The sequence below is a fragment of the Aquarana catesbeiana genome, linkage group LG12 (genome assembly GCF_042186555.1).
Source record: "Aquarana catesbeiana isolate 2022-GZ linkage group LG12, ASM4218655v1, whole genome shotgun sequence".
Lineage (NCBI taxonomy): Eukaryota > Metazoa > Chordata > Amphibia > Anura > Ranidae > Aquarana > Aquarana catesbeiana.
In genome coordinates this window covers 11383423-11408977 of record NC_133335.1, presented here as the reverse complement: position 1 = coordinate 11408977, position 25555 = coordinate 11383423, and the positions used below count along the sequence as shown (strand labels likewise).

The 25555-nt window shown below is 44.2% G+C and overlaps 1 protein-coding gene across 2 annotated transcripts in view; it reads right to left on the bottom strand.

Annotated features, from left to right (window-relative positions):
* The window catches only part of DOK5 (docking protein 5), a 472815-nt gene that overhangs the window by 384586 nt on the left and 62674 nt on the right, over nt 1-25555 (bottom strand). For both annotated transcript variants that reach the window (XM_073607241.1, XM_073607240.1), the window contains exon 2: nt 10616-10723. In XM_073607241.1, the coding sequence (XP_073463342.1) occupies nt 10616-10723 (108 nt within the window). The remainder of the gene's footprint in view (nt 1-10615; nt 10724-25555) is intronic.

Sequence of the window (25555 nt, the reverse complement as noted above, 5' to 3'; positions counted from 1 at the left end):
TATACCCCCTTCCTGCCCAGGCCAATTTTCAGCTTTCAGTGGTGTCACACTTTGAATGACAATTGTGCGGTCATGCAACGCTGTACCCCTATGAAATTTTTATCATTTTTTTCACACAAACAGAGCTTTCTTTTCATAGTAATTCTTCTCCTTCGCTGATGTGCGCTGATCAGGCTTAACTGATGGGCACTGATAAAGCTGCAATGATGGGCACTGATGAGGCGGCACTGATAAAGCTGCACTGATGGGCACTGATAGGCTGCAATGATGGGCACTGATAGGCAGTACTGATGATGAGGCACTGATTGGCAGCACGATTGGGTGCTGATATGTGGCACTGGTGGGCATTGATAGGTAGCACTGGTGGGCGCTGATAGATGGCACTGATTAGCAGCACATGCGGGTGCTAAGCAGACTGATGTCCCTCTAATTCCTCTAACAGAAGCCGTGGCTATTTTTTTCCTTCACGTTGATAGGGTAAAAAAATAATATTACACAAAGACTTGTAATCTTTTATATATATATTTTGTTAATTTACTTTGTTATTTGGTACCCTAAAGTCCTGGTTCCCCGTGTCCCTCCTTTGTGGTTTTTCTACTTTATGTCTGCACAATATGTGTCGGCGCGGCTGCTTGTAGTCTCCAGCAGTGGCGGCTGGTGGTTTTTTGTTTGGGGGGCGTCAAACAACCTAATGCTGTCCGTCGGTCGGTCCACCGGCACTTACCCAATCTAGGCGGTGGGCATCCGAGGAGCAGCGGCGGGGTTCGGGCATCCGAGGAGCGGCAGAGGGGACTGGTCATCCAGGCATCGGCTCTTCTCGCTTCCGCTGTGTGTCTCCTCCCCTCCTCCTAGGCGTCCAATAGGATCTCCTGTCTTTTCAGCCAATCGGGTGATGGGTATCAGACCTGCTTCACGGTTGGCCGGGAGAAGGATCAGTGTTGCAACAGTGAATATATATTCGCTGTTGCAACACACCTGGGTGGGCTCCGGACGCATCCTCTGCGACCGGAGCCCACCCTACTTTGAAATCTAATCAGGTGCTTCATAAAAAAAAAAAAAACCTGGCTGCTGTAATTCATGTGCCCGGTGCCCTGAAAGGGGCCGAACGCATGAATAGGGGGTGGCTGCGGCGGCCATGCTATGCATGAATCTATTCGTGGCATATAGGGTGCGGCGCCCAGGCACCCCTAATGGACAGGCCGCCCCTGGTCTCCAGCAGGGGAACATATGACAGGGTGACAACGCAGAAGCACAGTTGTCCCCCCAATAACAGGAAGTGCCTTATGTGATGGGGTCACCCGGTATAATTTTAATGATTTAAAAAGATAGAAAATAGCTTTTCCAATGATATGAACATGGTAAAGATTATGAGCTTAGTCGGGTTTTATAACCAAAGGTCAGCTCCTTATTTAAAGTAATAGTGGGTGCAAGCAAGTGGCACCCACCATTAGCACCAAAGAATTTTGGTGCTAAGCGTTGCCGCTTTCTTTGTGCATGCTGGAACAGGTCCTGTTTGCACAGACTTGCCGTATTGCGCGGTTATGGGAACAAATGTCTTGTGAACGCCTCGATTCTCCTAATGCTGCACACCATATGGGAAGACTAATCTCTGGCATATATTAGTAGTGGAGCACACAGCCTATTTTTAGCCGTCAGACAGAAGGCCGCACGCTCTTACACATTGTACACAGTTTCAAAGGAATAACTTTATTCCAACTGGCTGCATCTTATGGCAGCACTGATCTAAAGAGGAAAAAAAAGCGATTAAAGCCTGTAACACAATGACGATCCTGTCACTGGCAACAAAAGGAACGCCTTAGTAGGGTAGAAAAAACACTCACCTATTTCCATGCATTGATCCCTTTGCTGGCCGGAAATACTGCAGAATGACACTTCATGCTTCGCTCAATACTCCCGTGTCCATGCGTTACTCTCTTACTGGCAGGATTAATAGCAAGGTGTTGCTACCTTACTGGCTAGGAATGCTGTAGAATGTCACTTGCCGGCAGGGCTGCTGTTAGAAATCATGGGGCCTCATACAGCCTACCTAACAGGGCCCCCCATCTCCTTTTTTTTCTTTTAACAGCCTTGTTGGGGGGGGGGGGGAGTGAAAAATAAGGGGCGGCTGTTGCTCAATTGTTTTTTGGGGACCCCCCCGTCGCTCGATCGTTTGCCTGCTCGCCCATCCATCCGCCTGCCAGCCAACCCTGCATTTACCCCATCCAGGTCGCGGCTTTGGCTGCTTCCCTCCTGCATCTCCTCCCGAGTCCAGCCAATCGGGTCTCAGGAAATGAACCTAATGTTAAAAAAACAAATAACCAGATCGACCGCTTAAATAATTGCAGACAGGAATATGTGATTAAACTGTCCCCCCTGAATGACCTTTCACTAACCAATAAGTCAATATACAAAGTGCAGTCCCCATGATTGAACCAACATATACAAAAAGGAAGGAGATTATCTAAAGCAAGTCGCATAGGGGGACACAGCGGTCAATTAAATCAGCTTTATTAGAAAAAAACACATTATACAAAAGATCAGAGCAAAACGTTGAGCCTCCACCAACCATAAAAACTATTTAAAAAAAAAACGTTGTCTACCCCGGTTTCCTGCAGCTGCACATACACCCATACACACCCTCATTCACCTTGTGATGAAGGTCCATGGATGTAGGTAGGTAGCAGCAAGTACACCAGACTAGATTGTGTATTTTGGGTTGCAGCCACAGCGAATGGCTGGGAGGCTCCCTATTCATTCACAAACTGAAGCATAGTAAACACAATTGACTATGCCTCAGTGATGAATGGACACAATGAGTGATCGGTGCCGAACGCTCACTGTGTCAATTCAGGAAAGGAAGAGGTTGGTAAATAGGACATATTTACGGTGCACACTCCCTCTCCATCCTGAAACATCCACCAGTGTGCCCTCAGCAGCTTCAGGCGGCAGAGGAGAGGAAGGAAGCTGGCAATGCTGCAGGGCAAGAGACCACACAGAAGGGGGGGCCGGACAGCAGGGGGGCTGAGGATGCAGATACCAATCCCGCTGCATTGCAGCTGAAGGAGGAAAAGGAGGAGAAGCTGGCAGAGCTGCAGGGGGAGTTGGCAAAAAGGCTGTACAGCAGTCAATCCTGCTCAGCAGGTGCCCGGGCCCCCCCAATCGAACTGATGGTGCCTGGGCCCCCTGTACAGGAGGGCTGGCTGTACTGCCTTATCAGCAGCCCTGCTTGCCGGGATCTCAAGCAGGAGAGGAAAATCTGTTTCCATGCGTTGCTTCCCTACTGTCTAAAAGAGAAATGCTTTGCTCCCTCACAGGCCGGGTGAGAAATCTATCACTACCTTACTGGAGGGAACGCTTCAGAATGTCACTTGCCAGTCTAAGATCGATGCCACGCTCATGTGGCCAGCGATGGAGCAGCACAAGCGTGTATTTCTCTGCCCTATACAGTCCTGCTGTTGCTGGCGAGCTGTCACTAGTGTGCCAATAGCTCTAAATGTGAGCTACTTAATGTATGACCGTGGTTTATGATCATGCCATCCGTTTATGAATTATAACAGGAACTTCAGCGGAAAGAAATGTGTTCTGCCCCGGCTGTGCACTCCTTAAAATACACCCAGGCTTGCATGCTAAAATCTGAAGCCTAAAAGAGAAGTATGGGATTGTTTTTTTATTTATGAATCATACTTACCTAGGTGGATGCAGTATCGGTCCGATGCTGCATCTGTCCCCCGCCGGCTCTAACACTGAGAACTGAGCGATCAAACATCGCCAATCGCTCGGTCCTCACAGCTCCGTGAGTAGAGAGCTGGAGACTGTCAGTCGTCGGCTCTCTGCCCCCCCCCCCAGCTTACTGGAGCGCTGGGCTGTGCAGGGGGTGGGAGCAGCCAGGTCAGGCTCTCAGCGGTTCGCACAGGGCTGCCCCCTCTCTACAGCCACCCCACTGGCACCAATAGATAGATTCATGCATTGCATGATTCTGTCTATGGCCGCCGCTGCCACCCCCTATTCAGACTCCCGGCCCCTTTTCGAGCGCCAGGCACCTGAATTACAGCGGTGGGGGGTGTTTTTGAAGCACCGGATTAGAGCCGTAGGCTCTAATAGGCATCAAAAAAGGTGACCTGCGAACGCCATGCTGGGTGCTCACCGGTCACTCGCTTTCCTAACACTAAACCACCTCTCAGCTAATCAGGTGCTTGGATCTGGGGTTTTTTTTCAAAATTTTTCAATTTGTTTGCGCCCCCCAAAAAATTTTGAGCACCAGCCGCCACTGCTGAGGCAGGTGCTGGTCCAGGCATGTGGACAGATCCCGACTTCATTGTTGCAATCTTGCTCGAGCTCTGGACCAGCTCTGTGACGTCAGCCGACAACGGGGCTTCAGCCCCGCTGTCTGTTGAAAACGGGTCACAGGAGTGCAGAATGAACTGCACTCCTGTGATCCACGGGAGAAGTACAGCCAAATGAGCTTTCCCTGTACTTCTTTAAAAACTTTCTAAATCACTGACCCAAAGAAATGATCTCTATCTGATCTGCACACTTGTTCAGGATCCATAAGGAGCCCAACTGAAGCTTCAAGTGGTTGTAAAGGCTGAAGGTTGAAGGCTAAAAAAAATCTGATGGAGACATCTGTACTGTACTGTAAGTAGAAATTTTTTTTGATCTTTTGCTTTAAACAAAAAAAATTTGTTTACATCCACCCTGGACCAGGAGTGATGTCATGACGTCGCTCTGGTCCTCCAAGGCCTATGAGGCAATCAAAGCTGATCTACTCTTTGATCGCCTCTGTGAACCAGACCGGCTGCATTGTCAGATTGTTCCTCGGGCGAGAGGTGGGGGGGGGGGGACACACACACCTAAAGCTTTTCACCCTCCCCCAGCCTGGGATGGGACAGTGAAAGAGAAGCAGCACACTGATAATCTCCTCTTTCCTATCAGCAATTCTTTTATTACCACATAATAACTACATCATAGCTGATTTGGTCCTTGTGCTGCTTCTCCCTCCCCTATCTGAGCTCTGCTGTACAAGGATTTGAGCAACTTTGACAAGGGCCAAATTGTAATGTCTAGACGACTGGGTCAGAGCAGCTCCAAAACTTCAGCTCTTGTGGGATGTTCCTGGTCTACAGGGGGTCAGGACCGACCAAAAGTGGTCCAAGGAAGGAGAACCGGTGTTCTTTCAAAAGAGCCGACTCGTTGAAATCTCCAAACGCATCACTTCCGGTGACCCTCCAGCATCAGTAATTGGACATTACAAGTTGGCTGTTTTTTTTTTTTTTTGTTTGTTACTTTTTATTGAGATTTATAGTATATACATACAACATTAAACCGCATATCACGGAAACCAACAACCGGTCACATTGAAAATTGTAACCAATCTTAAAAAAAAAGAATAAAAAAAAAAAAAACAACCGTTCAACATTTGCCCAGACAAAATATCCAGAAGTAGGCAGATATATATATTCCACTGATTCGATGACACCCTCCTTAACCAGATAAGATGATGCATGTATTACATTTCCCAAACCCCCCCACCCTCCACCTCATTGGGAGAAGTAAGGACCATAAAACACTCAGTAAATCATAACTTTATAATGCATTCAGGTCACAACCTCCCACCACCTCAGGAACACAATCCTCCTGTCCATGTATCCATAACAAGGACCACCTACCAAGCTACCTAAGGATTCAATCTGAAACCGTGTCCATGGATACCATGCAGCCCCCCCCCCCCATAGCTTGTCAAATTTGGCCTCAACCCCCCTACTCAAATAAGTAGCCTTATAAAAAAGGGACTGCTTTGTTAACCAGGGACTTCCAAGAAGCCAAAGTCGGGGTAGTAGATCTCTTCCATGACAGGATAATCAGTTTCTTGGCGTAGAACAACAGGAGAGTGAGAAGAGTTTGTATTGCCCTAGTGGTAGCCAAATGCTCAACCAAGCTGAACAGGCATACTTGAACCGAAAGGGGGACTGAGATGGATGTGACCGACTGGATACGCTTTGCAATGTCTTGCCAGTATGGCTTGATATGTGGACAGTCCCAAAAAATGTGCATGAAGTTTACAAGGACTCCAGCATAGACAGTGTTGGCTCCCAAACATCCTAGCTAACCTAGCTGGGGTAAGATAGATTCTATGCAAAAATCTGTATAGGATCAGGCAATCTCTAGTAGAAACTAGACATTGAAATGGGGCCCCCCAAATACCGCCCCAATCATCCATCTCTATCCAAACCAGGAGCCACTTCCTCCCAGGCTAGCCTGCAAGTCTCTTTCAATAGGACCGTTTCTGGAAAAAGGTCTTTGTATAAACTGGAGACTGGTTTAGACAGGGAGTCACTGCATATTAGTAATTCTAGGTCACTAGGTTCAAGGTCAAGAGGGTCTCTGCCAAATTGAGAGCAAAAAGCATGTCGCAATTGAATATATCTAAAGAAGTGTGAGTTTGGTAGGCCATAGCGCTCTTTCAGGGCATCGAAGGTCATCAGTGTGCCATTTAATATTATATGGTGTAGGGTCCCAATACCATATTTAGTCCAAACTACCGGGTCTAAGTAATCAAAACAATGCGTTAAATTTGGGTTTCTCCATAAAGGTAGATTGGGGGAAAACCTGCCAGGACTAGAAGGTCTAAATCCCTGGGCCACAGACCATGCCTTAATAACTGAGTACATGGAAGAGGTGAGTGAGCATGGAGACTTTAATCCTCTGTACACCAAGAGGGATAGCGTCTCATATGATCCTACACAGGCAGCTTCCAGGGATACCGAGACATCATCAGTGGGGGTAGTTAGCCAGCGGTGAGCCACTGTCAATTGGCCAGCAAGGAAATATTTATATTTATAAAAGTTAGGCACTGCTAGGCCCCAAAAACTGATTTGGGGATCCACACTAGGGAGTTTCTTAGGATGTACAAGAATAAGGGCAAAGTTTTCATCTTGATTAAATTTATCTTCCTGATGAGCGACAAAGGGAGTTTTTTCCAAGTGTGTAATATCCTTTTTAAAATAGCAAGCAGCGGGGAGACGTTGAGGCCTATGAAGTCAGTCACCAAGTTGGTTATTATGAGCCCCAAATATTTAATTTGTGTGACCCACTGTAGGGGGTTATTGGGGTCTGCTTGCCCAAGCATGGGGTGGGAACGTAAAGGAAGTATTTTAGATTTGGTCCAGTTAACCTTGAGTTAAACTTGCCCAGGAGCGACAGTGAAGCATGTAGGGAAGGTCCCGTGTCTTGAACAAATAGTACCAGATCCTCTGCATAAAGGGCTGTCGTTTCAGTCAGAGTTCCTGCACTGATCCCCTGAATCTGGGGAGATGAGCGCAACGCAATTGCCAGAGGTTCCGTAACCAGTGCAAATAGCCCCCTGTCTGGTACCTTTGGACACTGGAAAGACGTCCGACACTCCACCATTGAGGCAGCCACTGGATGATCATACAGCAGCGATATCCATTTAAGGAACGTGGGGCCGAACCCCATGCGTTGTAATACAATTGTCATGTACCTCCAATCAATGGGGTCAAATGCCTTTTCCAGGTCGAAAAACACCAGAGCTCCCCCCGACGAACTCTCAGCAGTCAATTGAGTATGAGTATATACCCTCCAGATGTTGATGTCCGTGGCCTTTACATGTTGGCTGTTTTGACACAACACCAGCAGCGTATACACTCCGGGATGCGACGACTTGGCTGTTTTGATAGAACGGCGGCTATCAACGGCAAGGAAAGAAGTTGTTGCCACCTTGGAGGTGGCCATGTTGTTGGTTACTAGAGGGCGGACTAACAATGTTCACTCATTATATCCTCTACTGGAGTGTATGGAGTGTACTGGAGTGTATACGCTGCCGGGGTTGTGTCAAAACAGCCCACTCGTCGCAATGTCCAATTACTGATGCTGGAGAGTCACCGGAAGTGATGTTGTTGAAGATTTCAACGAGTTGGCTGTTTTGACAGAACACCGGCGACAAGAGTCATGGGCAGCCCAGGCTCACTGATGGAGGTGGGAAGAGAAGGCTGGCCCATAAAGTCCAATCCAATAGAAGAGCTACTGTACCTCAAATTGCTGAAAACGTGAATACTGGTCCTGATAGAAAGATGTCAGAACACACAGAGCATCGCAGGTTGTGGTGTATGGGGCTGTGTAGCCGTAGAGCAATCAGGGTTTCCATGCTGACCTGTGTCCACAGCCAAAAGTGCCTACATTGAGCATCAAAACTAGACCACGGAGCAATGGAAGAAGGTGGCCTGGTCTGATAAATTTAAGAATGGTTTGAGGAACACAACGAGTTTGAAGTGTTGACCTGGTCTCCAAGTTCTCCAGATCTCAATCCAAATCGAGCATCTGTGGGATGTGCTGGAAAAACAAGTTGGATCCATAGAGGCCCCAACTCACAACTTTTTTTTTTTTTTGAAAGCCTATGGCGTGCAAAACACACCCCAAAAAACTTCACCCGGTGCATAAAAAATGTGCACACACATAAGGAGTGTTCACAAAAAAGTGCCACGGGTACACAAGACGTGCCAATTCCCTGATCCCCCGGGGCGTTAGGCTCCTGCGGGGACAAAGGTACTTACAATGGTCCATCTGGCTGAAACCAGACAGACCCCGTTCTCTGGAGGGCCTGCCGAGACAGGACCCACCCAAGTACTAGGTGGGGCTCCCCCGAAGGGAGACCCCATGAGAGAGGGCGAACTAAGCCAAACGGCCATGTCCACCCCTTCCCAAGACTTTCAGGGCTGGCCCGAGGACCCGCATCCCTACTCATCACAACACACAGTGGGACAAACGTGTAAAACAAGACGTGACAACACAGGATTTCAATCAAAAAAGAAATAAAAAAGTGGGGAAGGGATAGTGGAGAGGAGAGTGAAAAGAAGTGGCCATTGTGTAACACAATGACCAGGCCCTCCGGCCAGGAATAAAAAATTCCTCTGGTCCTAGCCAAAAGGCCCGGCCCAAGAGGCAGGTGCAAAAAAAGCTGTGTTATGGTGCAGTGACCATGGTGCCCAAAATCAAAGTGACTCCCACTCACAGTGATCTTAAGGCACCCCTGGACTGCCACTCCAGGGGCACTACTTCATAGGCTTTCAAGACCTACCCTGGCCCACAGCCCAGACCACGACAGCCCCCACCGCAGACAGAAAAGGCATGAGGTTCAGGAAGCTAGGTGAGAGCCCTTGCCCCGAAGGCTCCACCGTCACTCCCATCACCCCTTCCAGTTTCACATTTGGGTAAATGGATACTAGCCACTCCCCCCCTGCCAAAGGGGAGTAAGCGTTCTCCTACCCAAATAACTGTCGGCAGCTAGAGCCACCACAATCCAGGCCAGAAGGCCAGGGACCGGACCCTTCAGCCAGACCAAAATGCAGCACCCATCCCTACCAGGAGCACCCTTCCAGACGGCTCAGACTCAACCATTGGCCGGTCCCCAGTATACTTTCGGGCAACTCGGCGTAGTCCCTGCTGAGTATCGCCTTTCCAGGTACTATGACACCATTGGATTTGCCGGCCCTCCCCAACGAGAGTGACACAGCGCCTCCTCTGGAAACTGATAAGAACAGATACTACACTTGATCTTAGCCAAAAGGCCCCAACTCACAACTTACAGGACTTGAAGGAGCTGCTACTGACGGCTTGGTGCCAGATATCACAGCATACCAGAGGTCTAGTGGAGCCCATGCCTTGAGAGGTTATGGTGAGTGGTCATCATGTTATGGCTGATATGTGTATTAGGCCCCCTACACACCTTTCAATCTGTAGCAGAGAGGTAACATAAGCATGTTCATGTGCGGTACTTTGCAGGTTGTTGTGTGTTACGTAAAGGCAGCCCAATCATTTCAATGCTGTACCAAAAACTGGAGATGGGTTCTAACTAGACATGTGCACTGCCAAAAAATTGGTTCGTTATTATCATTATTATTATTATTATTGTTATTTATTATTATATATTTGTTACGTTCCATTCGTTTTAAATACGGCATTCGTTATTTCGGATAATTCGTAACTTCGGATAAATTTGTATTTGTTACGTTATGAAAGGAAATTACAATACCTAAAATTTAATAGTTAGTTATAATTTCAGATTTTCGGGTTTTCGGATTTCCGCATTTTCGAATATTCAAATTTACGAATTCACGAATATTCGAATTTAGGAATTTTCGAATATTTGACTTTCCGAATAGTCGAATTTCTAAATATTCGACTTTCCAAATATTCAAATTTACGAATATTCGAATTTACGAATTTACGAATATTAAAAAAAAAAAAATCATTCAACAGGTTTTCGAATATTCAAATTTACGAATATTGGAATTTAGGAATTTTCGAATATTTGACTTTCCGAATTTACGAATATTCAAGTTATGAATATTCAGAAAAAAATCATTAAGCGGATTTTCATTAATTCGGAATTAACGAATTTGTCGAAATTAGTTAAAAAACGAATTTCGGCACTAAACGAATTGCACATGTCTAGTTCTAACCCTTTATCCAAAACTAGCAAAAAAAAAACGTTTTGGCCAGAGTTCCCTTTTAAGCCTTAAGTGGCCCCCTGTTGTGTACCCAGTAAAATAAGAAGTATAAAACAGAAGAGCACATTTTCTGCATAAAATGTAACCCTCACCTTATGATAACATCGAAAATACGCGGCTCGCTCATCAGAAAACTTCTCCAGACGCTTCGGCCCTTTGCTAGATGCTTTCTTAAATACTAACCAACACCTCTGATAGATCTGCAAAAGAAAACATCCGAGTCATAATTTTGGAGAGGATCCCCTATAGGTTACATTTATTACTGTTTACACCCCAGATTCATACAACCGTATACAAAGTTTCAGCACCATGGAAAGCTAATGCCAGGAGATGGGCATTCCTATTAATAAACCCAAAAGCCAACATTTATTATATTGCAGCTTACATAGTTACATAGTAGGTGAGGTTGAGAAAAGACACAAGTCCATCAAGTCCAACCCATGTGTGTGATTATATGTCAGTATTACATTGTATATCCCTGTATGTTGCAGTCATTCAGGTGCTTATCTAATAGTTTCTTGAATCTATCAATGCTCCCCGCTGAGACCACCGCCTGTGGAAGGGAATTCCACATCCTTGCCGCTCTTTCAGTAAAAAACCCTCTACGTAGTTTAAGGTTAAACCTCTTTTCTTCTAACTTTAATGAGTGGCCACGTGTCTTGTTAAACTCCCTTCCACGAAAAAGTTTTCTCCCTATTGTGGGGTCACCAATATGGTATTTGTAAATTGAAATCATATCCCCTCTCAAGCGTCTCTTCTCCAGAGAGAATAAGTTCAGTGCTCGCAACCTTTCCTCAAAACTAAGATCCTCCAGACCCTTTATTAGCTTTGTTGCCCTTCTTTGTACTCGCCCATTTCCAGTACATCCTTCCTGAGGACTGGTGCCCAGAACTGGACAGCATACTCCAGGTGCGGCCGGACCAGAGTCTTGTAGAGCCGGAGAATTATCGTTTTATCTCTGGAATTGATCCCCTTTTTAATGCCAATATTCTGTTTGCTTTATTAGCAGCAGCTTGGCATTGCATGCCATTGCTGAGCCTATCATCTACTGGGACCCCCAGGTCCTTTTCCATCCTAGATTCCCCCAGAGGTTCTCCCCCAGTGTATAGATCGCATTCATATTTTTGCCACCCAAATGCATTATTTTACATTTTTCTACATTAAACCTCATTTGCCATGTAGTTGCCCACCCCATTAATTTGTTCAGATCTTTTTGCAAGGTTTCCACGTCCTGCGGAGAAGTTATTGCCCTGCTTAGCTTTGTATTGTCTGTAAATACAGAGATTGAACTGTTTATCCCATCCTCCAGATCGTTTATGAACAAATTAAATAGGATTGGCCCCAGCACAGAACCCTGGGGGACCCCACTACCCACCCCTGACCATTCTGAGTACTCCCCATTTATCACCACCCTCTGAACTCGCCCTTGTAGCCAGTTTTCAATCCATGTACTCACCCTATGGTCCATGCCAACGGACCTTATTTTGTACAGTAAACGTTTATGGGGAACCGTGTCAAATGCTTTTGTAAAATCCAGATTCACCACGTCTACAGGCCTTCCTTTATCTAGATGGCAACTCACCTCCTCATAGAAGGTTAGTAGATTGGTTTGGCAAGAACGATTCTTCATAAATCCATGCTGATTACTGCTAATGATATCGTTCTCATTACTAAAATCTTGTATATAGTCCCTTATCATCCCCTCCAAGAGTTTACATACTATTGATGTTAGGCTAACTGGTCTGTAATTCCCAGGGATGTATTTTGGGCCCTTTTTAAATATTGGAGCTACATTGGCTTTTCTCCAATCACCTGGCACCATTCCAGTCAGTAGACTGTCAGTAAAAATTAGGAACAATGGTCTGGCAACCACTTGACTGAGTTCCCCAAGTACCCTCGGGTGCAAGCCATCCGATCACGGTGATTTATTAATGTTAAGTTTCCCGAGTCTAATTTTACAGTAATTTTGTCCTCTGTTAACCCCTATTGATGTCCTTTTTTTTCCTACGAATAGAGCTTTCTTTTTTGTGGTATTTGATTACCTCTGCAGTTTTTGCACTTTACCCACTTCAGCCCCAGAAGGATTTACCCCCTTCATGACTGGGCCATTTTTTGCGATACGGCACTGCGTCGCTTTAACTGACAATTGTGCGGCCGTGTGACATTGTACCCAATCAACATCCTTTTTTTTCCCCTTTGAATAGAGATTTCTTTTGGTGGTATTTGATCACCTCTGCGGTTTTAAATTTTTGCTCTATAAACAAAAAAAATACTGACAATTTTGAAAAAAAAAACAATATTTTTTACGTTTTGCTATAACAAATATCAAAAAAAAATTCTTCCTCAGTTTAGACCAATATGTATTATTCTACATATCTTTGGTAAAAAAAATTGCAATAAGCGTATATTGATTGGTTTGCGCAAAAGTTTTAGCGTCTACAAAATAGGGGATAGATTTATGGCATTTTTATTATTATTTTTTTTTATTAATACAAGTAATGGTGGCGATCTATGATTTTTAGCGGGACTGCGACATTGCAGGCGGACAGACGGACACTTTTGACACTATTTTTGGGACCAGTGACATGTACAGTATAAAGCGAACAGAGCTAAAAATAGCCACTGATTACTGTATAAATATCACTGGCAGGGAAGGGGTTAACACTAGGGGGCGATCAAGGGGTTAAGTGTTCCCTAGGGAGTAATTCTAACTGTGGGGGGCAGTGTACTGACTGGAGGGAGATCGCTCTTCCTGATCACTAGGAACAGATGTTCTCTCTCTACTCCCCTGACAGAACGGGGATCTGTCTGTTTATATTGACAAATCCCCATTTTGGCTCTCTGAGGAGCGACCGCGGGTTACAGGTGGATATCACGGCCGCCGACCACGCGCATCGGTTCCGGCGTCGCGCCCCCCTATTACTCGCAAACCGCCCGACGTACACCTACGGCGATTTATGCAGCCGTGCCAACCTGCCACAGTATAATGACGGCAGCTGGTCAGCAAGTAGATAAACAAAAAACATAAGAACATAAACATAAAAAAAACATATCCAATAAAAAAAATGTAAAAAATAGAATTTCTTTATCAATTTAGACCAATATGTATTCTGCTACATATTTTTGGTAAAAAAAAAAATCCCAATAAGCGTATATTGATTGGTTTGCGCAAAAGTTATCATGTCTACAAACTATGGGATAGTTTTATGGTATTTATATTTTTTTTTATTAGTAATGGCGGCGATCAGCGGCATTGTGGCGGACAGATCAGACACCAAACTGACACTTTTTTGTGAACCAGTGACATTATTAGTGCCGGTTCATACAGGGGGTGACCTGACTGGCGACTTAGCTGCCTGACAAGTCGCGCTCCATGCACTGCAATGGAACGTTCTAATAGGAGTGACTCAAGTCGCTTCCGACATAGAAAAAGATTCCTGTACTACTTTGGGGGCGACTTCGGAGCGGCTCGCATTGACTTCTACACAGAAGTCGTTTTGCAAGTCGCGCTGTACGGGGCGGCTACGGAGTCGGAGGAGAGTCGGGGGCAACTTTGAAGCCACCCCTGTGTGAACTGACACTTACAGAGATTAGTGCTAAAAATATGCACTGTCACTGTACTAATGACACTGGTGGGGAAGGGGTTAACATCATGGGGTGATCAAAGGGTTAACTGTGTGCCTAGCTGGTGCTTGCTAACTGTGGGGAGGGGGGGGTGTTCTGACTGGGTGAAGGCAGAGATCGGTGCTCCTGCAGGAACACAAAATCTCCATGTTCATCCCTGTCAGAACAATGATCTGCCTTGTTTACATAGATCTCTATGTTCATCCCTGTCAGAACGGTGATCTGCCTTGTTTACATAGATCTTAATGTTCATCCCTGTCAGAACGGTGATCTGCCTTGTTTACATAGATCTCTGTGTTCATCCCTGTCAGAACAGTGATCTGCCTTGTTTACATAGATCTCAATGTTCATCCCTGTCAGAACAGTGATCTGCCTTGTTTACATAGATCTCTATGTAATCCCCCTCTGTCCAATCAGTGCACAATCACGCCTCCCCCCCACCAAGTGTATATTGTACGAAATGACATACAGGTATGTAATTTCCCGCAATAGAGCCGACCTGCCACGGTACAAGTATGTTAGGCGGTCAGGAAGTGGTTAAAGGAGAAGTACGGGGAAAGCTGGTTTGGCAGTACTTCTGTGGATCACAGCAGTGCAGTTCATTCTGCACTCCTGTGACCCATTTACAGCAGACAGTGGGCTGAAGCCCGCTCTTGGCTGGCGTCACAGTCGGTCCAGGTTCAGGAAAGAGCATGACCATATGGGTCGGGATCCTCCCACGCACCTAGACCGGTAGCTGAGCCGCTCCACTCCCCCCCCCCCCCCTCTACACAGCCCAGCGCTCCAGTGAGCAAGGAGGGGGGGCAGAGCAGAGAGCTGTGCCAGTCACCAGCTCTCCGCTCACCTCACTGTGTTCAATCATAATAGAAGCATAGTAAGTTGTGTCTACTGTGCTTCAAGTTTGTGAATGAACAGGAAGCCGCTCAGCACTTCCCATTCATTCACTGCCCTGTGCAACTGAGGCTGCAGAGAAAGGCGTGTGTGTCTGGGGGTGCACACCTATGCCATGATGTGCTATATGGCGGCATAAGGTGACGCCATCTGCCAGAGCCTGTAATTCTGCCACTGGCCCCACCTCTACGTGATAATATTAGCACATAGATAACATTCGCTCTCTGATCACTAGGAACAGACGATCGCTCTCTCTCTCCTCCCCTGTCAGAACGGGGATCGCTTTGTTTACATTGACAGATCCCCGTTCTGCCTCTCTGTGGAGCGATCGTGGGTGGCCGGCAGACATCGCGGCCGCTGGCCGAGTGCATCTGCCCCCCCCCCCCACGCCGTGCAGTGGGCGCGTGTGCACGTCTGCTATAACTGTTTAAACGGCCGACGTACAGCTACAGTGTTTTTTGGGAACGAGCAGACCTGCCGCAGTATAATGACGGCGGCTGGTTAAAGTAGTTGTAAAGCATGTACCCAGTGAAGTGAACAGCCTCAGGCGATACACAGGGATGAAACAAATCTCCCTGCAAAAGGTGTATCTGTTTATCTGCAGCCCTCTCTTCTCTACACCCTCCTAAAGCACACATTTTACACAGCATTTCTGAGCTCTAGAAAGCAGGGGGGGCAGGGATCTGATGTCACACACAGTACAGCACAGAGCAGGAAGCTGAGTGTAATCTGAGACCTGAGTGGAGGGAATAGACACACCCCCCTCTACACAGTCTCATAGGGAAACATGAACAGCTGAGGCTGTCAATCACCTGCTGTGTGTTGGAGGGGGGGTCAAGGCTACCCCCCCCACCCCAGAATTCCGTGCGGTCTGCCTAACCTGTGAAAAGTGACTCTTGCAGACAGCAGAGTAAAGAGAGAGCAGATAGGAAACCACACTAGATGCTGTGGATTGAAGCAAGGACATACTGTACTAGGAGGATGCGCTTTGCTCATTTTTTCATTTTCAGAGCTTTACAACCACTTTGGGTTAAAAATTTACACTTGAATAGACTTTTAGTAAATGTCCCTTTAACCCCTTCCTGCCGACTGCACACACACACATATATATGCAGCCTCACGGTACTAACAATCGGGACCCGGAAACTCCCGATTTCACCTGATCACTGTGACAGCCTCTAATTGGGTATCACAGTGATCAGTCACTTTGAGCCCGCCCCCGTGTTTACTTCCTCTTCTTTTTTTTTAATTTCTTTATTTTTCTCTATTTCTTTCTTTTAAACAAGGACAAAAAACTTAAATGAACAATCCTTTCCATAGCTTAACATTTAATTCCAATGTACTATATACAGAACAAAATACAAAAAATCAATACATTCGATTCCCTCTATACCTGATCTTTCCTAGGATGATATCCAATGGGGCTAAAAAAAAACACTAAGTAAGAAGTCTAAACGAAGGAGGAAGATATATTGTATCTCCCTGCAGGAGAGGAAAATGTAAACAAGCCAAAGTGTGCAAAAAATTTTTTAAAAATTTAATTAAATTAAAATGAAAAATATTAAATAAATATAAAAAATTAGGAGTAACAAATAAAGAAAAAAAATTACCAGATCAAGGTTTGCCAGGGTTAGTGTTGGGGTCAAGGTTTGGGGTCAAAGGTCAAGGTCAGGGTCAAAAGGTCAGCATATTTTGGCTAGAATTTAAAAAACTGCACACACATATATGCGGCCTCACGGGTACTAACGATCGGGACCCGGAAACTCCCATTCTCCAGGTCACCTGATCGCTGTGACAGCCTCTGATTGGCTATCACAGTGATCAGTCACTTTGAGCCCCCCCCCCTCTTCTAAACAAAGGAGGAAGATATATTGTACCTCCTTGCAGGAGAGGAAAATGTAAACAAACCAAAGTGTGCAAAAAAACAATAAAAAAAAATAAAAATTAAAAATATCAAACAAATATAAAAAAAATGTAGGAATAACAAATAAAGAAAAAAATAACCAGATCAAGGTTTGCCAGGGTTAGTGTTAGGGTTGAGGTTCAGGGTCAAACGTCAAGGTCGGAGGTCAAAATGTCACGATCGGCATATTTTGGCAAGAATAAAAAAACATTCTAAATTATTATCAGAGTCAGTTAGTATGTGTGTTTTAGGCAAGATAAAAAAAGCCTATTGTTTCTGCTCTGTACTCCGGGAACAAACACCAACTAACATACACATATGTGGTATCCCTGCGATCGTCAGGAGCAGAAGAATTTATTTTGAATTGTTCTTTGGTGGTAAACTATGATAATAGCAAAAAATATACAACTACATTTAAAAATATGCACCTATCTGAACATTAAACTAACTCTGATCCACATGTGCTTCTGTTTAATTAAGGAACTGCTGTGTTCATACAAATGGGAGGGGGGGGAGGGGGGTATTGAGCCATGTGGGGGTCATGTGACCTTTAATTTATAAACGGATTACTCCCACTACCCAGCAGATTCAATCGATGGACCCCACACAAGAGAAGTAGCTCACTCTCCGCTGCTTTGTTGCCCTAACCTCCCAGCATTGCTTATCTTGGATATTGTCTCCTATCGATGATTCTATTTTTATGCACAAGATGATCGATACAAATTATCTAGATTACGGGGCACTTTGGATCTTGATAACGAGATTAACGCACCTATTGGCCCTGCTCCTGTTTTATTCTTCATACTACTTTAATGGTAATTAACAGGGAAATCTGCTTTAAAATAATCATTAAGGCCAGGACTACTGAACTGTAATATAGATAGATAGATAGATAGATAGATAGATAGATAGATAGATAGATAGATAGATAGATAGATAGATAGATAGATAGATAGATAGATAGATAGTCTGCTAATGTGCTTCTTCTTGAGCCACTCCTTTGTTGCCTTGGTGGTATGTTTCGGGTCATTGTCTTGCTGGAAGACCCATCCACGACCCATCTTCAGTGTTCTGGCTGAGGGAAGAAGGTTCTCACCCAGCATTTTACAATACATGGCCCCGTCCATTGACCCCTCAATGTGGCAAATCAGTCTGTACCTTTAGCTTCCACCTCCGTGCTTGACTGTAGGTATGGTGTTCTTAGGGTCATAGTCAGCATTTTTCTTCCACCAAACACGTTGAGTCCCTCTCCTCAAGAAGGCACATGTACAGGCCAGTCTGAAGTTTGCCAATGAACATCTAAATGATTCCGGGAAGGATTGGGAGGAAGTGCTGTGGTCAGATGAGACCAAAATTGAGCTCTTTATCATTAACTTGACTCGCCGTGTTTGGAGGAAGAAAAATTCTGACTATGACCTGAAGAACACCATCCCTACAGTCAAACACAGAGGTGGAAACATGATGCTTTGGGGTTTCTCTGTTAAAGGTACAGGCCGACTTTGCCGCATTGAGGGGTCAATGGGCAGGGCCATGTATTGTAAAAATCTTGGATGAGAACCTTCTTCCCTCAGCCAGAACACTGAAGATGGGTCGTGGATGGGTCTTCAAGCTTGACAATAACCCAAAACATACCATCAAGGCAACAAGGGAGTGGCTCAAGAAGAAGCACATTATCATAGAGTGGCTTATCCAGTCTCCAGACCTTAATCCTATCAAAAAGGTATGGAGGGAGCTGAAACTTTGAGTTGCCAAGAGCCAACCTAGAAATCTTAGGGATTTAGAGAAGACCTGTAAAGAAGAGTGGACCAAAAACCCTCCTGAGATGTGTGCAAACCTGGTCACCAACTACAAGAAAAGTTTTACTTCTGTGCTTGCCAAGGGTTTGCCAAGGGTTTCTCCACCAAGTAATAAGTCATGTTTTGCTTGGGGATCAAATACTTATTTTAATTTATAGAATATGAGTGGGCAAACTTACAAAATCTGCAGGGGATCAAACAATTATTTCCCCCACTGTATACACTATATTGTCAAAAGTATTGGGACACCTGCCTTTGCACACTCATGAACATTAATGACATCCCAGTCTTCGTCCGTAGGGTTCAATATTGAGTTGGCCTACCCTTTGCAGTGTTTTATTGGGTTGAGAGAAAATAATAAAAGGAAAAAGAAGGGAAAGGGAAAAAAAGGTTAATGGACTGAATAGGAATGGGAAAAAGCAGAGGGGAAGACGAAAGAAAAGAAAAAGAAAATGTGAGGGGTTAAAAAGGGGAAAAAGAAAGAGGAAGGAAAGGGTAAAAGAAGGGGGGAGGGAAAAAAAGGGGAGAGGAAATGAAAGGGGGAAAAAAAGGGAAAGGAAAAAAGGACAAAAGGAAAAGAAAGAAAAGGAAAGGGAAAAGGGAAAGATAAGAGACAGAGCGGGAAATGGTTAACGAAGAGAAAAGGAAGGGGAGGGGGAAATGAAAATGAAAGCGGAAGGGGGAAGGAAAGGGAAAAGGGAAAGAAAGAGAAAGAAAAAGAAAATGGGAAGGTGAAGGAAAGGAAAGAGATAAGAAAAGAAAAGGGAAGGGAAAGGAAAGGAAAAAGGAAAGAAATAGAAAGTAAGGAAATGGGGAAAGGGAAAGGGGAAGGGGAAAAAGAGGAAGAGGAAGGAAAGGGTAAAAGAAAGAGGAAGGGGGAAAGGAAAAGGAAAGGAGAGGAAAGGAAAAGGAAAGGGTAGAGTTAATGAAGAGAATAGGAATGGGAAAAGGGGAAGAAAAGAGAAAGGAAGACAACAAAACCAAAAAAAAAAAAAGATTTCTACTCATTTAAGGGGAAGAACCAGGGGGAGCGACTCGTACATATCTCCCTGATTCCACTCTTCCCTTACCACACTGTGCTCCCATATCCATCCCGCCTACCCGCCCTCCCTCTCACTCATTTACCCATTTGAACCCAATGTGGGCATTCTAAAAATAGTTTTTTTTTTTTTTTTCCGTGTGGTTTTGGTTTTGTTGTCTCCTTTTGGGTGCTTTTGGGGGGGGTCTGTTTGGTTTTTTTTTTTGGTTTTTTTCTCCACCAATATAGGAAATAGTGGGTGGTGTGGGGACATGGGGAGTGGGGTTTAGGCGGAGTGGCCAGGTAGACCGTAGACTATAGTTGGGAGGAAGATCGGAAAGGGTACCTATGCTTTGAAGAGGAATTCCCCCATTTCTCGCTTGTCCCTTGCCTCCTTTTTGTGGTGAAGAAACTTATAAATATATATATATATATATATATATATATATATATATATATATATATATATATATATATATATTGATGTAAGGATATTCTTCCAGGAGATACACCTTGTATTTTATATTTATTATAGGTTTGTAATCATATATACATTGTGGTGCATGTAAAACCTTCCTGGTTTCTTATGGGTTTTTTTTTCTTTTTTGTTGATTTCAGGACTACCTGGGTTTTTGATTGACTTTGAACATTGTATTGTTGTTATTTTTTTTATTGAATAAAAAGAATAGAAAGAAAAGAGAAAGTTAAAGCAAATGGGAATGAGATGGAAAGAGAAAAGGAAAGAAGAAGTTGAAGGAAAGAGAAAAGAAAGGAAAAAGGGAAGGATAAGAAAAGAAAAAAAAAAAGAATGTAAGAACATGAAAGATAAGAGAAGGAAGTGAATGATGAAGTGGAAGTTCAGCCCAAACCTAAACTCCAATGCCGCGTACACATGGCCGTAATTTCCAACAACAAATGTTTGATGTGAGCTTTTTGTCAGAAATTCCGACCGTGTGTGGGCTCCATCTGACATTTTCCATCGGAATTTCCGTCACACAAAATTTGAGATCTGGATCTCAAATTTTCCAACAACAAAATTAGTTGTCGGAAGGTGCCACGCATGCTCGGAATCAAGCAGAAGAGCCGCACTGGCTATTGAACTTCATTTTTCTCGGCTCGTCGTACGTGTTGTACGTCACGGCGTTCTTGACGTTCGGAATTTCCGACAAGATTTGTGTGACCGTGTGTATGCAAGACAAGTTTGAGCCAACATTCGTCGGAAAAAAATCCATAGATTTGTTGTCAGAATGTCCGATCGTCTGTACGGGGCATAACTGTAAACCTACTCTCAGCCACATTCTAAGCCTAATCTATCTAGCCTTGTAATGAAGAAATCGCTAAACTTACCTGTTCTGCGGTCTCTCCGGTCTGGTCCCAGGCTGTGGGAGGGTGCAGGAGAGGCAGCAGACATCGGAAGACCTATAGTAACTCTATGGGTGATGTCACTTCCCAGGCATTTCACAGCCAGTATCGGTCCTCTCCCTCACACGGCTTCTGCTGCTGGAGACCGGACAGGAAAGGCTTCAGAAAAGGTATATATAGCGATTTTTATCTTTACAGGGTTAGATAGATTCGTTTTAGAATGTGTCAGATAGTAGATTTAGCGTTAAATAGGTTTTGGCTGAACGTCCACTTTAAAACCACTGCTCAATCGCCCCATAGCAGGGCCGCCGCACTGCGCAGAATCATGTATATATACGTGATTCTGCACTTCCGGGTTTTTGGCGCGTGTGCGCGCTGCCGGCGGCTCCCCGGGCCCCACAAACCTGATCTCTGTGCACCTGCTGTTCATTTGTTACACTGACAGAATGTGTCAGGGAAGGTTCCATCCACTGATGACACTACCTGATATTTGGCGTGCAGTACTGTGGTCCACCAGCAAATGTCTCCTGGCAGTCTGAAACTGCTAGGGGAGCTTTCCCCTTTTGGTAGTAGTATGTGATCTTTGGGCCGCAGTACTGGTGTCCACCAGCGGGTGGTTCCTGGCAGTGTGGGGCCGACATCATCTCCTGCAATCAGGCATCACCTGAGTCTGATTGAGACGAGTATAAATACCCGGCAAGTGCACACACACCTTGCCCTGGTATTGTCCTTGTGCCCTGACCTTCAGCCTGTTTATCTGTGATCCTGATCCTGAACCTGAACCCTGATCCCTGTATCCTGTATCCTGAACCTGTATCCCTGGATCCTTGCCCTGCAGCCTGATCCCTTCCATCTTGTTCCCTGTCTGTTTACTCCTGGCCCCCCAACTGCTGATCTCCTGTTTATGACCCTGGCCTGGCTTGACTACGATTCTGGTACTCTCTTTTGTTATATATGCTGGTTGGTTTATTATCACTGTTTGGTTTGTTCACTCTGTTTGTATTGGTGGTGTGTTCACATTTATATGCATTTACTTTAATAAACTTGCTTACTTTCACCTATTTATGTCTGGTTCACTCTGTCGTAGTCACACAGTTCTGGTCACATCTGATTTATGACAGAATGCCTATGTAAACAAGGCAGACTGTCATTCTGTCATTACAGAAGGCATGGATCCGTGTTTGTGTAAGGCAGAAACACTGATCCATGTCTTCCACTAGTGAAAGCACCTCCCCCCGCTATACTAAAACATTAGCTAGGCGCACAATTAACCCTTTGATTGCCCCGATGTAAGGCTTGATTCACACCTATGCACTTTTAGTGCTTTTTGCATTTTTCAGATTTGCACTAGAGCCCATTTAACATGGTTTCCTATGGAACACGTTCTGTAGAGCAAATCTGCAAAATGCAAAAAGCATTAAAAATGGCCTTTAGAGGTGAGCATTATCCTAGAGCAACATTTTCTCCAAATGCCCCCCCCCTCCATGGTTGAATCCTACTTTTCTATAAATTACCTGAACCTATTGTATGGACTAAGTATAATGTTAAGTTGGTTTCTCAGGTTGTAGAAGTCATCCTCTTTCGCTTCACTTACCTTAAATTTTCATTTACCCATTTCCCATTTGTTTCGATATTATCAGCTTTCCCATGCCTTCAATGCCCAGTTTCCACAAACAAACCCAATGACCGAACTGTCTGTTTTGGAAATGGTACTTCGGTCTGACTGTTTGGCGAAACCTACTTCCAGATTGTATTCTCACTTTATCACAGTCTCTCTCCCGGTGTTAGAGGGCCTTATGGCGAGATGGCTTGTGGGACATTCCTGATTTAGATGATGAAGATTGGGATGAAGTGTGGGATTCTCCCTTTCGATCTTTTGTTCTCGTTAAGAGACCGTTTGATTCCATTTAAATTGGTGCATAGAGCATATTTTACGCCATACCCACTTCACAAGACGAACCCTACATGTTCTCCCGACTGTTGGCGGCGTGGTGTGGCTCTGGGAGATTCCACATACATTTTCTGGACTTGTCCATACATTGTAGGGTTTTGGATGGAGGTGGTGGCTTTGTTAAATTCTATTTTACCCGCTCATATGCCAGTTACTATGTCAGTATGTTTGTTGGGTCTGGTTAAGGATATTCTTCCAACAGAGGCAGAGCGGACATTCGTTAATATTACTCTGTTTTATGCCAGAAAAGCTATTGCCCTGTATTGGAAGAAGCCTTTCCCACCCACATTAGTATACTGGAAACTGGTTAATAATAGTTTACCATTACATATAGAAACATCTATGTCAACAGGGGGTTGTCCTCGTAATTATGAAAAAATTTAGGCTAAGTGGTTGGAGGAGCCCTACACGGCATCCCCCAACAATATTGACTTCTAATCTTTAACCACTTGCCGACCGCTGCACGCCGATATACGTCGGCACAATAGCAGCGGTGGGCAAATGGGCGTACCTGTAATTGGCGGGGCTAACGGGCGCGTGCGCCGACCCTGTACAGGGTGACCGTGCCCGCGGGACCAGAGGGCTCGATGTCCGCCGGTGTCCCGGTGATCGTGTCATGGAGCCGCAGAACGGGGAAGTGCCTATGTAAACAAGGTAAACATCGAGAGCAGTGATAACTGTCATGTGAGTTGAAGCCCATCCCCCCCCACAGTTAGAATCACTCCCTAGGACACACTTAACCCCTTGGTCGCCCCCTAGTGTTTAGTCCCTTCCCTGCCAGTGTCATTTACATAGTAATTAGTCCATTTTTATAGGACTGATCGCTGTATAAATGACAAAAGTCCCAAAATAGCGCCAAAAGTGTCCGATGTGTCCACCATAATGTCGCAGTCACGATAAAAATCGCAGATTGCGGCCATAATAAAATTATAAAATAATATAATAATAATAAAATAAAAAATAAAAAAAGCCATAAAACTATCCCCTATTTTGTAGACGCTATAACTTTTGCGCAAACCAATCAATATACGCTTATTGCGATTTTTTTTTTTTTTTACCAAAAATATGTAGAAGAAGAATACATATCGGCCTAAACTGAGGAAAAAATTTGTTCTTTTATACATTTTTGGGGATATTTATTATAGCAAAAAGTAAAAAAAAATGTGTTTTTTTTTTCAAAATTGTCGCTCAGTTTTTGTTTATAGCGCAAAAAATACAAATCGCAAAGGTGATCAAATACCACCAAAAGAAAGCTCTATTTGTGGGAAAAAAAGGACGTCAATTTTTATTTGGGTACAACGTTGCACGACCGCGCAATTGTCAGTCAAAGCGATGCAGTGCCGAATCACAAAAAGTGCTCTGGTCAATAAGGGGGTTAAATCTTCCAGGGCTGAAGCGGTTAATATTAATCTGTAGATATGATATCGATACATATCTTACTATATAGATTAAGTGGATTATTTATGATATGATTTACTAAAGATATATATGATAAGGCTGATATTGCGGTGACTGAAAGGGTTTATGTGATGTTTTAGATAGTATTTTTTTGTTTTTTTTGTTGGTTTTCTTTTAGTATGTCACTAATTTACCTATTAGATAGGAAAATTGTATTGTAATCCGACGAGGATCTCAATGATGAATAGATACTTTGACCAATGTGTATTGTGTTTGTGTTAGTTTTGTTGATTTAAAGGGAAAAAAACAATACAGAGAATATTAAAAAAATATGCATAGGTGTGAATCAAGCCTTAACCCCTTCCCTGCCAGTGTCATTAGTACAGTTAGCACTGATCACTGTATTGATGTCATTGGTCCCCAAAAAGTGTCAACATTGTCAGTTAGTGTCAGATTTGTCCGCCACAATATCACAGTCCCGCTGATCGCTAACATTACTAGTAAATATATATATATATAAAGAAAATAAATAAAAATATCCCATAGTTTGTGGACGCTAGAGCTGCACGATTGTGGCTAAAATGAGAATCACAATTTTTTCGGTTAGAATAAAGATCACGATTCTCGCGGTGTAACATCTTCTTTCACATTATACAAAAAAATTGGGCTAACTTTACTGTTTAGTTATTTTTTTTTAATTAAAGTGTATTTTTCCAAAAAAAAAAAAATTGCGTTTGAAAGACTGCTGCGCAAATACGATGTGACATAAAATATTGCAACAACCACCATTTTATTCTCTAGGGTCTCTGCTAAAAAAAATATATTTATATCATGTTTGGGTGCTCCAAGTAATTTTCTAGCAGAAAAATAATGATTTTTACTTGTAAGCAACAAATGTCAGAAAAGGTTTGGTCTTTAAATGATTAAACTTCCTTCATTTACACGCTATTCTTGTTGTAATAAAACTTGGCAGGCTGCTTGAATTTTTTTTTTCCAGCTGCACTTGTTAGAAAGATCGTGACATGCTGATTCAGGAAGGGAAAAAGATCGCGATTTCGATTCTTAACGATTAATCGTGTAGCACTATAA